Source organism: Hylobates moloch, unplaced genomic scaffold, assembly GCF_009828535.3.
Source record: "Hylobates moloch isolate HMO894 unplaced genomic scaffold, HMol_V3 SCAFFOLD_12, whole genome shotgun sequence".
Taxonomy (NCBI): Eukaryota; Metazoa; Chordata; class Mammalia; order Primates; family Hylobatidae; genus Hylobates; species Hylobates moloch.
The window spans coordinates 22,052,578-22,069,519 of NW_026652287.1; the positions used below are offsets into that span (position 1 = coordinate 22,052,578).

Consider the following 16,942-nt stretch of genomic DNA (forward strand, 5'->3'; position numbering starts at 1 on the left):
GAAATCCAAATCAAGCCAGGAAGTTTGGTCAATAATAATGCATCAATATCAGTTTCCTTGTTGTAACCGATGTATTAGTGTCATGTAACCTGTGTTAACATCAGGGAAACTGGGCCAGGGGAAAGGAGAACTCTGCCACTTTTAAAATAAATCCTTAAATACAGTTTTTATTTTTAAAATGTCTGGAAGGAATCTGCTGAAGTTCTGGAATGGCAAAACTAATCTACGGGGCTAGAGGCCAAGAGGTGCTGACTTTCAGGAGGGGCTGGGAAGGGACACTAGGAAAAGTTCTGGGGCTGAAATGTTCTGTGTCCTGGCCCGGGTGGTGGTTACACAGTGTGCGCCTGTGTAGAAACTCATCTCACTGTACACTTAAGACACATGCACTTTGCCATCTCAATTTTAAAAGCAAAGAATAAAAAGTAGCATCTGAAAGGCTTCACATGAAACTGCAAACGCCGTTCCTTTTGGAAAGGATTTGGTTGTCATAATAGCAAGGGGACATTTTAGTCGATATCTTCCATAACACGTTCAACTGTTTTATAGTAAAAATGTGCTTGCTCACATTATATTAATTTAATTTTATGGGTGTGTAGCATGCACAGAGACAAGTGCACAGATCATAAATGTGCAGCCCGTGACACACCCAGATCAGGATCCGCAACATTCCCAGTTCTCCCAAGAGGTCCCCTAATTACTTATCTTAAATTCTGCTCTCACTGGATATTCTGTAATTTTTTTTTTTTTTGGCTAAACTTGGCAATCCCACTCCTAATGTTCCCTCCTTGTCACTACCCTCCTCTATCCTGACTTCTCACAGCTCAGATTCATTTTTTACCTGTTTATTCATATATCTTTTTTTTTTTTTTTTTTTTGAGAGAAGATCTATCTAGCTCCGTCACCCAGGCTGGAATGCAATGGAGTGAACACAGCTGACTGCATGACTGCAGCCTCAACCTCCCTGGCTTAAGTGATTCTCCCACTTCAGCCTCTCGAGTAGCTGGGAATACAGGTATGCACCACCACACCCAGATAATCTTTGTATTTTCTGTAGAGACAGGGTTTCACCATGTTGCCCAGCCTGGTCTCCAACTCTCGGGCTCGAGTGATCCACCCGTCTCAGCCTCCCACAGTTTTGGAATTACAGGTGTGAGCCACTGAGATCAAATGTGTCTTAATGCACACTCTGATTTAATCCTCACAACAGCCCTAGGAGGTGAGTACTGTTGTTATCCCGTTTTACAGAAGAGGAAACTGAGACTCAGAGAGGAGAAGAAGCCTATCTAAAGTCACATTGCTGACCTGGATACAAACCCTGGCTAGTCCGATTACAAAGCCCTGAGCTACCACGTCAGGCCAATCAAAACTAAATATTCCCCCAGTCCTCAATCCGGCAGATGATCAATACCTTGTCAGGCTTAGGGTCTGTGGGTGGGAACCCTCTGTTCTCTGTTTCCTTGCTGGAAGTGTTGCCAAGAAGTACGACACCAGGCTGACCTTTCCACTAGAGTTATGTTCTTTCTGCCCAGAAGTAAGCCAGATATTCTCTTAATCCTTGGAGCTTGTGAATGTTGCTGGGATGCACCTTGGTGTGTGTTTTTCCTTATCCTTCCAGCTTGGAGTTTGGGAGTCCTTTCAACCTGCAGATTTTGTTCTCTTTTGTGCTGAAGAACATTTTCTTGTATTACTTGCTTACTTTTGGCTTCTGTTTCTGGAATGTTTTTTATTTGCATTTCTTTGTTATTTTGCTTCATGATATTCCCAAGATATCATCTTCTAGGCCACTATTTAAATTGCAACAAAACTAACCTTTCCTGAAATTCATTCACTTCATTTTTAGTTTGAAAATCAGGTCTTAAAGTTCTAGGAAGTCATTTTTGGGTTTCACTTGAATTTCCCTAAGGTTTTTTTTTTTTTTTTTGGGGGGGGGGTTGTTTTTATTTTTCTTTTTCAGAGCAAACCAGTACGTGGGCTTTAAAAAATAATGAAATTAATACAGCTCTATTTTCTAAAATGAGGACTGTTGTACCATAATACAGTTGAACATAAATTTCCACTTTTCTTGAATTTAAGCTTAATATGTATATATCTCCCCTTACTCTGCAAGAAGCTTTATTGATGTATATCATGCCCTGCACATAGTGTGGGGCTCGAATAAATATCTATGTGTAAATTCATGTCCTTCGATTTGGGGCTAAAATCATTCTTACTTAAAAGCAGTGTGTACTTATAAAGAATACTTACATATTTTCCTTCTCCTCTTCTTCTAAAATTGTCAACGGGGCCAGGCACGGTGGCTCACACCTATAATCTCAGCACTTTGGGAGGCTGAGGCAGACGGATCACTTGAGCTTACAAGCTCAAGACCAGCCTGGCCAACATGGTGAAACCCCATCTCTACCAAAAAGATACAAAAATTAGCCAGGCACAGTGGCGGGTGCCTATAATCCCAGGTACTCGGGAGGCTGAGGCAGGAGAATTGCTTGAACCCAGAAGGCGGAGGTTGCAGTGAGCCGAGATCGTGCCACTGCACTCCAGCCTAGGTGACAGAGTGAGACTCTGTCCTCCCCGCTCCCCATAAAAAAGGATGGAAGCAGAGGAGTCAGAGAGGTTGGATTCAGAGGTTGGAGTGATGTGGACCACGAACCAAGAAATGTGGGGACCTCGTGGTCCACAAGGAATGTCAGCGCCTCCTTCCATGCTTCGTGGTCCACGTCGCTCCGACCTCTGAATCCTCCAAGGTAGAAAAGGCAAAAATTGGGTTCTCCCCAAGAGGCTTCAGAAGGAACACAGTCCTAGTTGTGACTGCAAGGTAATAAATATGTTGCCAGGTGTGGTGGCTTAAGCCTGTAATCCAAGCACCTTGGCAGGCTGAGGCAGAAGGATGGCTTGAGCTCAGGAGTTCAAGACCAGCCTGGGCAACATAATGTGACCCCGGCTCTACTAAAATTTTTTTTTTAATTAGCCAAGCATGATGGTGCGTGACTATAGTCCCAGCTACTTGGGAGGCCAAAGGAGGAGGATCACTTAAGCCTAGGAGTTCGAGGCTGCAGTGAGCTGTGATTGTGTCATTGCACTCCAGTCTGGGCAACAGGGTGAGACCCTGTCTCAAAAGAAAAAGAAGTGCTGTTTTAAGCCACCAAATCGGTAGTATTTTTATAGCAGCAATAAGAAACAAATACACTTGGGTTTCTGATTTTCTAGAAGTTGCTATTCTGATGGATCGGCCCACTGTGCTTCTCTCTGGCTTCTGACAGCCTCAAGTGAGCAGTTATTTTTCTCTTCTATTCAGTGGGACTCAGGTCTGATTGCTGGAAACTTATTAGCTGTAGGAATCTTACAGGTAGCAAAAAGGCAGGGGTCTCAGGTCCTGTGGCCATGTGCTTCTCAGCAAGAGGCCTCCACCACCCAGCCTTGAGGGCAGGGCACGGCAGCCCCAGCCGCCCACTCGCTCCCTCCCCAGCCCCTGCGGTCTTGAGGCTGATGCTGAAAGGAACCCCTGAAGTCTACACAGAGCCAATGCCCAAGTCCTTCCTGGCTTCTCCAATCCCACAGCCTTGTCCCTGGTCTTGGGGGCTCCCCAGGGCAACACAACCCATTGATGAGAGAGACTTTGGATCTCTGGCTCTCTCAACAGACCCCAAAGCCTAACCCACACCCCATGGGCTCCACGTCCCAGCAGCCATGTGGTTCCATGCCCCATTCAGGCTGCCATGTTCCCAGATCCCTAGACACAATCTCACTTAACCCTCCCAGCAGCCTTATGGAGGTGTGTGATCTCCATTTTCCAGGTGAGGAGACTAAGGCCCGAGAGGGCGAGTGCCCTGTTTGACAACCCCTCTTGCTATCCAGCCAGAATGGTTCCCCTAGTACCCCTTTTGGAGGCCTGGCTGTACAGGTATCCCTCAGGGACACACACCCCCACTCGCGTCTGGGGGCCCAGCCCTTCCTAATCCCCACCCCGGGGCTTCTCACCCCCATCATACACTCTCCACATCTTCTGTGGCTGCAACAACCTTTTTGCTTGGCCAGTTAGAGCTACTGACTGCTCACACAGGGTTTTAACGAAAATCCATGGTGTGCCTATTAGCTAGGGAAACATTTATTCCAGTGTTGTCAGAGAACCTTGGACAGAAAAGCTCCTCTTGATGTGTGCACTGCACATGTCTGTGTGCCTGTATGCATGTGCAGACGTGTTTTTGTCTGTGCACGCATGTGCCTACACACACACATGAACATATCTTTTGTTATTAAAGACTCTGTTAGAAGAGTGTCCTGGGTAATTCTAATCCATGTGTGACTGCAGAGAAGAAAAAAACCCACACCTTTTTTTTGTCACAGCCATCAGTGGTCCTTGGGTTTGTGTGCCCCCAAACTGAGATTTTTTTTCCACCTGAGAAGGGGAGTGAGTGATAGCTACCATTTGCCAGGTCTCACCTCCTTTTACCCTCCAGAAAACCCAATAAGAAACTGATTTCTTTTTTTATGTTCTGGAAAACTCCAGCCCCAGGGGGCCTTCTGTTCCTCAAAGCCTCCAAATTCTCCCTGCCTTGAGGCATCTGCTGTCCCCACTGCCTGGAGCCCTCTTTGCAGACTCTGCTTGGAGGAGCCCACCTGCACCCCTGTCTGAGCCTGTCACCTGGCCACTGCCATGCCTCTGTCTCATCCCTGCATGAGATCCGTCACTGCCTGCAACTGTCTGGGTTGTGCATTTGTTTACTTTCTCCTTGTCCATCTTCCCCTCGCACTTATGCACCTCAAGAGCAGGGAATTTGTTGCTTTGCGCTGGGCTCGATTAAGGGGAATGAATGCTGGTTCAGCCATCAGCCCTGCACCCACACTACTGGGAGGGCAAAGGGACATTCTCCTTCTTAGAGGTGTGGCCTCTGGCACTCAGGCCTGCCACCCACGGCCACTAAATAACCACAATGATTCCAAGCCTCGAGTTCTTTCTCCCTGAATCCCAAGGCTGTCTTCAAGGGCACAGGAGGATGGCCATCTTTTGTTGTTTTGGTTTGGTTTGGGGTTTTTTTTGTTTTTGTTTTTGAGATGGAGTCTCGCTCTGTCGCCCAGGCTGGAGTGCAATGGCTCGATCTCAGCTCACTGCAACCTCCGCCTCCCGGGTTCAAGCAATCCTTCTGCCTCAGCCTCCCAAGTAGCTGGGATTACAGGCATGCGCCAGCACGCCCAGCTAATTTTTGTATTTTTAGTAGAGATGGGGTTTTGTCATGTTGGCCAGACTGGTCTTGAACTCCTGACCTCAGGTGATCCACCCACCTTGGCATCCCAAAGTGCTAGGATTACAGGTGTCTTTTTTTTTTTTTTTTTTTTTTTTGAGACAGGCTGGAGGGCTGGAGTGCAATGGTGCAATTTCGGCTCACTGCAACCTCCGCCTCTCGGCTTCAAGTGATTCTCCTGCCTCAGTCTCCTGAGTAGCTGGGACTACAGGCCTGTGCCACCACGCCTGGCTAATTTTTGTATTTTTAGTAGAGATGGGTTCCATCATGTTGGCCAGGGTGGTCTTGAACTCCTGACTCAAGTGATCCACCCACCTCAGCCTCTCAAAGTGCTGGCATTTCAGGTATAAGCCACTGCACCCAGCAGGAAAGCTGTCTTGAGTAAAAGTATTATATAATAACACCTTGCATTCTGAGAGACAAAGGGGCCTCCAGAGGGGTCCACGCCCAGCTCCATCACTGTGTGACCCAGGGCAGCTCACTTCGCCTCTCTGAGCTTTTGTTTCCTCATCTGTAAAATGGGGGCATGGATGATGAGGTGGTCCCCACCCTCTAGGGTGGTTGGAAAATTATGTGTGGGAGCCATGAGCACATAGGTCCGGCACGTGCCAGTGCTCAGTCAATGAGATTTGTCATTTCTTCAGTCAACAAATATTCATTTTTGAGCTGCTGCTGTGTGCATCATGAGCTGGGAGCTGGGGAGATGGTCAGTGGTGAGGGAAACTAACGTGATCCCTGCCCTCTGAGCTGACGCTCCACGGACGCTGAACAAAATGAGTCAGTGCACTGTGGGCAGTGTTCAGGACTGCCTCACGCTGTGCAGAGAAACAAAGAAGGGAGATCAGAGGGCAGGGGGTGCATGGCTGTGTTATTTATTTGTTTTGAGACAGGGTCTTGCTCTGTCACCCAGGCTGGAGTGCAGTGGTGTGATCGTGGCTCACCACAGCCTCAACCTCCCGGGCCCAAGTGATCCTCCTGTCCCAGCCTCCTGAATAGCTGAGACTATAGGCATGCACCACCATGCGCAGCTATTTTTTTTCTTTTGCGTAGAGACAGGCATCTCCCTACGTCACCCAGGCTGGTCTCAAACTCCTAGGCTCAAGCAATCTTCCCGCCTTGGCCTCCCACAGTGCTGGGATTTCAGGCATGAGCAACAGTGCCAGCCTTCATGGTTAAAGATGGTGGTCGGGGAGGCTTCACTCAGGAGATGACAGCTGAGCAAAGATGCAAGGAAGGAGGTGAAGGAAGGAGCTGTGCGATGACTGACAGAAAGGCATTCCAGGTAGAGGGCACACAGGTGCAAAGACCCTAAGGCCAGATCCAGGCTGATAAAAAAGAGCATTTTAGCAGTCTCCTCTCCCCGACAGTTTTTTTCTCAAAATTGACAAGCACAAGTGTCCCCGGCCCAAGCACTGCAGAGAGCGCGCAGCATCTCTCCCCGTGACCATGACCCAGCTACTGCCTCTTTAACCTTGAATGCCTTTTTGGGGGCTCACGTGTCACCCAGTGTCGAGTGAGCCACCCTTACTTCAGAAGAACGGCATGGGGTGGGGGGGCCTTAGGTGGTGCCCGCCTCACCTATGACTGCCAAAAGCGGTCATGGGGTTATTTTTAAACATGGGGAGGAAGTATTTATTGTTCCCGGGCTGCGGAGGGCTGGGCGGAGTGTGGAATTCTTCTCGGGAGGCAGTGCTGGGTCCTTTCCACCATGGTGAGTACAAGGGCTCCAGGAGGTGATGATGCCGGGTGGGCGAGGAGAGGAAGCCGCTACAAGCAAGGGACCACGGCGGAGGCGGAGGAAGGCGGCTCTCAAAGCCTCCAGCCCCTTGTGGAAAAAGCCCCGTTGACTGCGCGCACACAGAGGAACCCCAATCAATGCCCCGATAGGCCACAAATAACAGCAGCTCTCGGGGACTCACAAACACAAAATAAGAGAGTTGGCTTTTTTATGGCTTGTCTACTGACCTCTCGAGGAATCAATAACTCCCAGGGCTTGCAAAATGGGATTGAACGCTTTTAAGGATCAAATTGTAATTCTTTTCTCTTGTTCAGGCAGCTGGGAAAAAGAATGTTTTTGTTTTCACTTTTTGAACTTGCAAATTTAAAACCTTTCTTTCTGTGCTGTTGGGTTAGGTGTGCGCCTCCTGAAGTGGGCAGTCCCCATATCAGGGTCAGCACAGGAGGGAGAGTGGTTAGAGGCAGGAACTCTGGAGTCAGAATGCCCAAGTTCAATTCCTCAAGTTCAATGCCCAAGTTCAACTCCGGCTCTGCCTTCTGTGCGTGTGTGGCTGTGTGATCTTGGGCAAGTGACCCAACCTCTCTGAGCCTCAGTTGCCTCCCCTGTAAAATGGGGATGATAATAATAGTATCCACTTGACAGAGTGGTTATGAGAATTAAATAATAATACATATGTAGAGTATTGAAGCATTTGCTGTTACTGAAAGTCAGAGAGAAGTGGGGTGGGGAACAAAGGTCAACTCACTCTTCTCTGCCCTGTTGACGTGGTGCAAGGACACAGCATTCAGAGAGGAGGTTTTACTGCCATTTGGATCAAGGGAAAATTGTGGGGTGTGGGGCGCAGTTGGGTTTTAACACCTTGAAGAACTGTCATTTCATCTTGGCATTCATCATGGCTTAGCGAGCCTGACTTTTTCTTTCCCTCCGATCAATTCTCCTTCTGTGCATTACCGAGCTTTTTGTGAAATGCATCAGAACAAAAGTGGCTGGATCCTGCAGGGGCGATCTGTAGGTGTGGCCTCCATCCCCAGGGACACACCTGTGGCTTCTCCTAGTTGGTGAAGGAGCCACTGCAAGATGCACAAACGCTTATGATCCACTGGGACCGGAGGGCTCTAGAGAAACTTCATGTCGTGTCCTTTGCTCCCTCCAGCGTCACCGTTTTGAGACCTGAGTGTGGATTCTGTACCCACATTTCACAGATGGGCAGCTGAGCCCTGCAACAGAGATGAACTCACCCAGAGAAGGGGCCTGACCTAGTTTTTTGACTCCCAGGCTCTCACTCTTTTAATCGATGCTTTTTTTCTCCAGGCACCTAAGAAAGCAAAGAAGAGAGCCGGGGGCGCCAACTCCAACGTATTCTCCATGTTCGAACAGACCCAAATCCAGGAATTTAAGGAGGTGGGTGCAGCTAGTGAATCATCCGCCTGGATGGAATCCCACCCGTGAGGGAGAACCTCCCCTTTGTTCCATATTCCCAGCAGGGACCTTTCATTAGATGCCTCTGTCCTCCAAACAATCCCAAATTTGGCCTGAACGGATGTGTGAATTTTTAAAAGAAACTATTTTTAATATCTTCACTGATTATCAAAGTAAAATATATTCCTTGTTGAAAAATGTCTGAAAATTCTTCAGAAAAGCACAAAAAAGGAAATAAAAACTACCTACAATTCTATTACCCAGAGATAATCAGTTAACATTTTAGTATATACCCTTCAAACCATTTTTGTTATCTATGTATATATTTATTAAACAAAATTATAATCTTCTGTGCCCACTGATTACACCTGCATTTTTTTCTTTGAGAAATTCACCATTAACATTTCCTATCATGTATTTAAACCATTTCCTATGGTTAAATACGACATTTGTTTATAATGTTTTACTACTATAAATAACACCTCTTTGCTTATATCTCTGGTTATTTCTCGGGGGTAAATTCCTAAAAGCAGAACTGCTGGGCCAAAGGAACTTAAAACAACAACAACAACAAAAGAACTAAAAACAGGCAGAACTGCTGGTCCGAATTGCCTCCCAAAATCACAGCACTAATGCCTATGCCCACCAGCCTCAAGAAGAGAGTGCCTTTCCCCACATTTCCATCAACGCTGGGTATTAATAGTCACAATTTTTTTTGCCAGTCTGAGAGGTGAAAAGCAGTATCTTCTGAGTTTTAAATTTTACAGGCTTTGATTATTAACCACTAGCCCCGTTTGAAACCCCATCACATTCGATGGCAATGGACCTTATGAAGAGAACCCAAGTACCAATTAGGCCAAACTGCACATGGGCTTGGAAGGACAGGCTCGGAATTCATTTTCCGGCTGTCGTGAGGGCTCACACTGACTCATCCACATTCCCACCTGGCTTTCCAGAGGGAACTATGCTAAAATGATGCTAAAGAGACCAGTCTGCTTTCTTTTTTTGTGTGTGTGACAGAGTCTCGCTCTGTCACCCAGGCTAGAGTGCAATGGCACAACCACAGCTCCCTGCAGCATCAACCTCCCAGATTAATCAATCCTCCCACCTCAGCCTCCTGAGTAGCTGGGACCACAGGTACACACCACCATGCCCAGCTAATTTTTCTGATTTTTGTAAAGATTGAGTCCCCCTGTGTTGCCCAGGCTGGTCTCAAACTCCTGGGCTCAAGCAATTCTCCTGCCTTGACCTCCCAAAGTGCTGGGATTACAGGCATGAGCCACTACACCCTGCCCTAGTGTGCTTTATATCAAAGCGGAAACCATTTGGGGCTTCCAAACAGGAAATGAACAGTTGTACCTTTTGTCCTCACTAACATTCAGATTGCAGGAATGCTGTGTCCCATAGGGAAAGAGAAATTCCTGAGACAATTGTCATATCTGAACTTAAGATAGTCGCCTTCCAGGGAGAAAGCTACACCCGCCTCTTTGCCCAGCCTCCGGCATCAGCTGCCGGAGGTGTGGGCAGGGGATGCAAAGAACTCAAAACACGTAGCCAGGATTCCCCATTTGGTTTTGTTTGTTTGTTTGTCTGAGTAAATGGGATTACAGGTACTCACCACCGTGCCTGGCTAATTTTTTTGTATTTTTACTAGAGACAGGGTTTCACTGTGTTGGCCAGGCTGGTCTCAAACTCCCGGCCTCAAGTGATCCTTCCGCCTTGGTCTCCAAAGTGCTGGGATTACAGGCGTGAGCCACTGCACCTGGCCTAAAGCTATTATTTGTTTAAAAAGCTAAAAACTGGTGTCTCATCTGGCCTCCCCGCTACCTAGCCTGCCCTATTTATAAAATGGGACCAGTAATCTATCTCAGCTGACAGGGAGATTCTCAGAACTTTATAAATGCCCTAAGGATTTTACAAATGAGGAATCATGGGCCAGCCACAGTGGCTCACACCTGTAATCACAGCACTTTGGGAGGCCAAGGTGGGCAGATCACTTGAGGTCAGGAGGTTGAGACCAGCCTGGCCAACATGGTGAAACCCTGACTCTACTAAACAAAAATAAGCTGGGCATTGGTGGTGCGTGTCTATACTCCCAGCTACTCGGAAGGCTGAGGCAGGAGAATCGCTTGAACCCAGGAGGCGGAGGTTACAGTGAGCCAAGATCGCACCACTGCACCGCAGCCTGGGTGACATAGCAAGACTCTTTCTCAAAAATAAATAAATAAATAAATAGGTTTATAGAGTTATAATTTGCATACCATAAAATTCACCTTTTAAGTGTGCAGTTTTGTGGTTTACAGTATACTCACAAAGTTGTGCAACCATCACCATTATCTACTTTCAGAATATTTCCATCACCCCAGAAAGAAACCCCATACCCATTAGCAGTCACTTCCTGCTCCTCCCTCTCCCACTATTCCCTGGCAACTGCTAATCCATTTTCTGTCTCCATGAATTTCCTGTTCTGGACATTTCATAGAAATTGAATCATACAATATGTGGTATTTGTGTCTGGCTTCTTTCTCTTATGTTTTAAGGCTCATCCATGTTGTAACCTTTGTAGGAATTTCCCTCCTTTTTATGGCTGAATAATATTCCATTGTATGGACAGACCACATTTGGTTTATCCATTCATCAGTTGATGGACATGTAGGTTATTTTCAGTTTTGGGCTACTGTGAACAATGCTGCTATACACATTTGTGTTCAGGTTTTTTTTTATTTTGTTTTTGTTTTCCGAGATGGAGTCTTGCTCTGTCATCCTGGTTGGAGTGCAGTGGCATGATCTCAGCTCACTGCAAGCTCCGCCTCCTGGGTTCAAGCAATTCTCCTGCCTTGGCCTCCTGAGTAGCTAGGATTACAGGCATGCGCCACCATGCCTGGCTAATTTTTGTATTTTTAATAGAGACGGAGTTTCACCATGTTGGCCAGGCTGGTCTTGAGCTCCTGACCTCAAGTGACCCACCGGCCTAGGCCTCCCAAAGTGCTGGGATTACAGGCATGAGCCACCGTGCCCAGCCTTGTGTACAGGCTTTTATGTGGACATGTTTTCAGTTCTCTTGGGTATATATCTAGCAGTGGAATGTCTGGGTCATATGATAACACGAGGCCTGACATTTTGAAGAAACTGTTGGATTATCTTCAATTGTTGACTTTTAATCTGAGGTCCTACAATGATCTTTGAAGATCCCAGAATCCACTCCTGCCAAGTCCTTGGCCCAACCTCTTGGGCAACTCTGCCAGTTTCTCCCAGGCTAAGCTGCCAATCACTTCCCTTCCACAGGCCTTCACTATCATGGACCAGAACAGGGATGGCTTCATCGACAAGAATGATCTGAGAGATACTTTTGCTGCCCTTGGTATGTCACCCTCTCTAGCCCTGCATGAGGGTCTCTTTATCTCACATCCATGAGGAGCAGGAGGTGGGACCATCAGAAAAGCTCAAGATGGTGTCATTTCCCAAAGAAACAACTCCGCCACAACTGGTCTTTAAGACAAATTTCAGGGGATGGGAAAGAAGTGTTTAGTCTTGGAGTATCTTCAGATATCTTTTTTCTCTTGAAATAACTTTTTTGTGTGATTTTGAATACAATGTCAGCTCACAACAGAAAATGGGGAAAAAATGCAGAAAAGTATAAAGGAGAAAATGACATCACCCAGAAGGTCATATTCCACTGTGAACCTTCCAGTCTCTTTCCTCTAAGTCTTTCTAGACATGTCTGTTAGGTTTGGGTTTTAGTTTTTTAAATTATTGGAATCATTCTCTTTTGAATTCATCTTCTAAAATGTATCATCTCAACAGTGTGAGCATGAGCACATGGAGTTTCTTCAAAATATACATGTCCAATCTGCTACCCACCACCACCACTTACTCCTGACCTTAGAACTCAAGGCAACCATACACAGCTGTGCAGACTGCACACTGCACAATTCTACAAGGAACTATTCACATTTGTAGTGAGTGTAGCTTTTTATACTTAAAACATACATTGGCTTAAAAAGTGACAGATTTTTCTTATTTGCACAAAGGTAGGCTTGTGGCAGGACTAGAGCAGGTAAATCAGAACCTCCAAGGCGTGGGTTACAGCAGATTTAACTTGAAAAATTTCCCTCAGGTGATCCTGATCTGTCTCTCCCACCTCCAACTGTGAAGGGCTAATTTACAACACCAGCCTTTCCCATTTGAGTGAAAAATGAAAGTATCTGCATCAAATGTTCCAGGTTCTGAAGACACTATTTTAAATATAACGAACTGGCCGGCATGGTGGCTCACACCTGTAATCTCAGCACTTTGGGAGGCGTAGGCCAGAGGATCACTTGAGCCCAGGACTTCGAGACCTGCCTGGGCAACGTGACAAAACCCTGTCTCTCCAAAAAACTACAAAAATTAGCCAGGCACAGTGGCATGCACCTGCAATCCCAGCTACTTGGGAGGCTGAGGCACGAGAATCGCTTGAACCTGGGAGGCGGAGGTTACAGTGAGTCGAGATTGTACCACTGCACTCCAGCCTGGGTGACAGAGCCAGACCCTGTCTCAAAGAAAAATAAATAAATAACGAACCGCTTCCCACATCAGATGTTAGGGTTGCTTCCAGTCATTTGGTTATTATAAATAACACTGTTAAGAACATCTTCTCACATAAGATCTTTGCCTCCATCCACCCCATCTCTGATTATTTCTGACTAGATTTCTTGAAGTGGAATCCCAGGAGCCAATGGCAGTGTCCTAATGGCTCTTTCTCCCCCAGCTCGGAGTCCCTGAGTGTGTGTTTCCTACCCTAGGGCGTGTGAACGTGAAAAATGAAGAAATTGATGAAATGATCAAGGAGGCTCCAGGTCCAATTAACTTTACTGTGTTCCTCACAATGTTTGGGGAGAAACTTAAGGGTAAGGTCGTGTGTGTGTGTGTGTGCGTGTGTGTTTGTGTGTCTATGTTTCTTCCGGGGGGCTGGCAGAAGATGGTTAACTTTAAAAGAGATAAAGCACCATTGGAAAAAAATAAACAGCAACTTGGCTGGGTGCAGTGGCTGATGCCTGTAATCCCAGCACTTTCAGAGGCCGAGGAGGGCAGATCACTTGAGGTCAGGAGTTCAAGACCAGCCTGGCCAACATGGTGAAACCCTATCTCTACTAAAAACACACACAAAAATTAGGCGGGCATGGTGGTGTGTACTGTAGTCCCAGGTACTCAGGAGGCTGAGGCAGGAGAATCCCTTGAACCGGGATGGCAGAGGTTACAGTGAGCTGACATTGTGCCACTGCACTCCAGCCTGGGTAACAAAGTGAGACTCTATCTCAAAACAAAACAAAACAAAATAACACAGCAACTTACATTGCTCCAAGACTTAACCTAAGTCAGGCCTCATGCTAACCACTTTATACGCATTACCCCACTTAATAGCAACTAGGAGGTATGCTCTATTCTTATCCCATTTACAGATGGGGAACTGAGACTAAGAGACAGAAAGTCACTTGTCTGAGGCCACACGGCTAGCAAGTGCCAGGGTTAAGATTCGAATCCCAGGCTTTTGAATCTAGATGATGTTTGACCTTGGGTTCTCAGCCCTCTCTTTCAAAATACAGAGGCTCAGTGATCAGATGAAATCAGGGTCTTTTTCCTCCATGCAAAGCAGCCTTGCTCTGGCCCCTTCATCTCTGGGGGAACTTGGGCCCTGCTGCCTGGGGTGCCAGTGGTTCCCAGCCACCCCCAGTACATGTAAGCCCTGTGTTCTGTTTCAGGAGCGGACCCTGAGGAAACCATTCTCAACGCATTCAAAGTGTTTGACCCTGAAGGCAAAGGGGTGCTGAAGGCTGATTAGTGAGTGGGGTCTGTGGGGAGGAGGGGGGTTCCCTGCTTGCCCCCCTGTCCCCCTACACACACACAACTGACACCAACACCTGCTTTCCTTTCTCTGCAGTGTTCGGGACATGCTGACCACGCAGGCGGAGAGGTTTTCCAAGGAGGAGGTAATGGGGTCCTTCAAGCACTCCCTGTACCCCACCTCCTGGGTTCTCCCTCCGGGGGGCTCCATCTGCCCCTCTCGTCTAAAGCACTCCTGACCCCACACTGACAGGGAACCAGCTATCGTCTTCTGAGCCCTGGCCTCATTTCATTCTCTGCCACCCTATGAGGTAGGGACTAGCATAACTGCCATTTTACAGATGGGCAAACTGAGACCCAGGGAAGTAAAGTCACTCATCTAAAATAACAACAATCACACCTGTAATCCCAGCACTTTGGGAGGCCAAGGCAGGAGGATCACTTGAGGCCAGGAGTTTGAGACCAGCCTGGCCAACATGATGAAACCCTGTGTCTACTAAAAATACAAAAATTAGCTGGGCATGGTGGTGGACTCCTGTATTCCCAGCCACTCAGGAGGCTGAGGCATGGCACGAGAATCGCTTGAATTCGGGAGGCAGAGGTTGCAATGAACCAAGATCACGCCACTGCACTCCAGTCTGGGCAACAGAGCAAGACTCTGTTTCAAAAATAAAATAAAATAACAACACTAATAGTAAATGCCAGGACCTAGATTCAAACCTAGGTCTACGTGACTGCAGGTTCTGCCTTCCTCACGATGCATAGAGACCTGCTTAGAGCATGAAATTATTGTGGCGTGAAGGGCCGCCACATACTGTCACGTGAGTCGTGCACTGAACAACTCCTCTAGATGTCAGTTTCATAAAAGTCATCAGACTGTGTATTTGTTGCAACAGCTTTCCAGAACTGGCAGTCAAGTGTCTGGTAATAATTTTTTTTTTTACTCAGGTGGTGCGGTAGTGAGTTTGGTAGAAGGGGCCCTTTTGCTAATTTGCCAAAGCTTCTGTATGAGCAAGCAGAGGTGCCGTCAACCTTATTAGTGAACCTTAATGAGTCGATTTTAAATGCTCCCCTCATAGCCTCACGGGCCTGTTTCCATCAAGTTCCACATTTTACTAAAAATGGTATGTAGATTTCCCCTCCCCCAAAATTCAAGCAGCTAAAAGGGCTGCCTTCACTTTCCACCTGCTGTGCGCTTTGAACAAGCTCCTTAACCTCACTGCACCTCAATTTCCTCATCTGTAAAGTGGGAATAATAATAGAAGCTACCTCATAGGAGATTGCGAGGATTCGACATGTTAATGTGGGGAAAGTGTGAACTTGTGGCAAGGGCAATACAAGTGCTAGCTATGAATAGCCAGTATGTTTGTTTTTTTTTTTTAAATAACTAGCCAATGCTTTTTAAATGGGGAAATTTTGTGTAAAAACAAAAATCTAGATTTCTGACACCCTGGCCCCTGTGGCCACCTTCATGTCACCTTTTTAGATGGCCACGTGTCTCCATTTAGCCACAGGACCTATCCCGCTCCCTTACATAAGCTGCCTGGCCCCTTGGAACTCTTGAGTTTGTGATCCCAGTGGAAGGCTGGGTTTCCGGGACATCTCTGCATGATGTTTACTTGGGAGGGCCCTTGGGGTCAGGGAAGGAAGAACAGGGAAGGGCAAGGAAGGAAAAGTGCATGAAGGAAGAAGTTGAGCCAAGATTCAGGTCCAAAGATCGGCACCGCTGACTCCCCAGGGAGGGAGCTCATTCGACAGTTCTCCTGAGAGGTACCGAGTTGGGCGAAATGGCCGTGCCTTTATACCCCCACACCGATCCCATCTGCTGGCTGTGGGCTGCCCCAGAAAGGGCATGACCTTGGGCGAGGGGCCCTGCAGCAGCTGGGGAAGTCCTTCCCAGGAGGACCCTCTGAGTGGCCCATGTTCCCATCCCCCACCCCCTGGCTACCCGTCCGCTCAGGCCCCGCCCACAGCCCCCCACCCTCCGTCTCAGTTCCCCTCCCCTCATCCTTAGCACGTCTTGCTGGCTCATTGCAGGTTGACCAGATGTTCGCCGCCTTCCCCCCTGACGTGACTGGCAACTTGGACTACAAGAACCTGGTGCACATCATCACCCACGGAGAAGAGAAGGACTAGGAGGGGGCTCGCTGCTGCGCCCTGGGCTCGTCTTTGCAGAGTGGTCCCTGACCTCATCTCTCTCCCCCGAGTACCGCCTCTGTCCCCACCTTGTCTGTTAGCCTTGTGGCTGCCCCATTTATCCACCTCCATCTTCTTTGCAGCCTGGGTGGCTACAGATACTTCGTGCCCGCACATCCTACAGTGGAATCCATCCAGAGGCCATGTTCCAATAAACAGGAGGTCGTGTATTTGGTCATGACATTTCTCTGACAGACAGTGCCTTGTGTAAGGAAGGCAAAGGCAGATGAGCTAGTGACGGCCTTGCAGTCATTATTATTGAATCTTGGTGACTCTTTATTTAAGGTAGACCTTTGCAGCCACTCAGAACTGTTTCTATCAAGGATCACGTTTTACTGGAATGTTACCTGGATGACCAAAGCCCTCCCTTCCAAAGAGCTCAAGCATTTAGAGGGCCTTGCTTCCATGACATCTTTCCCTTGGGATGCCATCGGAATGCCTCTCCTGCCAGTGACAGTGACAAGAAGGAAGCGGCCTGACACATGGTAGGAACATAGCTTGTTCAACAGTAATCACACCTGCTAATCCT

The 16,942-nt window shown here is 47.5% G+C and overlaps 1 protein-coding gene across 3 annotated transcripts; it reads left to right on the top strand.

The window, feature by feature from the left end:
* The first annotated feature begins 6,031 nt into the window (after positions 1–6,031).
* MYL2 (myosin light chain 2) lies at positions 6,032–16,583 on the top strand. Of its 3 annotated transcripts, none has more exons than XM_058425933.1 (7): positions 6,032–6,092; positions 8,287–8,376; positions 11,680–11,755; positions 13,179–13,283; positions 14,136–14,214; positions 14,315–14,363; positions 16,255–16,583. In XM_058425933.1, exons 2-7 carry the CDS (start codon positions 8,341–8,343, stop codon positions 16,351–16,353), a joined length of 444 nt encoding a protein of 147 aa, XP_058281916.1. In that variant the 5' UTR covers positions 6,032–6,092; positions 8,287–8,340; the 3' UTR covers positions 16,354–16,583. The 3 variants fall into 3 exon arrangements, with proteins under 3 accessions (XP_058281916.1, XP_032024576.1, XP_058281914.1); XM_032168685.2 differs by lacking the exon at positions 6,032–6,092 and adding an exon at positions 6,896–6,948; XM_058425931.1 differs by lacking the exons at positions 6,032–6,092; positions 11,680–11,755 and adding an exon at positions 6,896–6,948 and having other exon boundaries at positions 13,145–13,283.
* The last annotated feature ends 359 nt before the right edge of the window (positions 16,584–16,942 follow it).

Excerpts from the sequence above, each read along its gene's own strand:
- MYL2 (XM_032168685.2), top strand. Across the intron at positions 11,756-13,178 it reads AGATACTTTTGCTGCCCTTG|GGCGTGTGAACGTGAAAAAT; the intron begins GTATGTCACCCT and ends TTCCTACCCTAG. Across the intron at positions 14,215-14,314 it reads GGGGTGCTGAAGGCTGATTA|TGTTCGGGACATGCTGACCA; the intron begins GTGAGTGGGGTC and ends CTTTCTCTGCAG.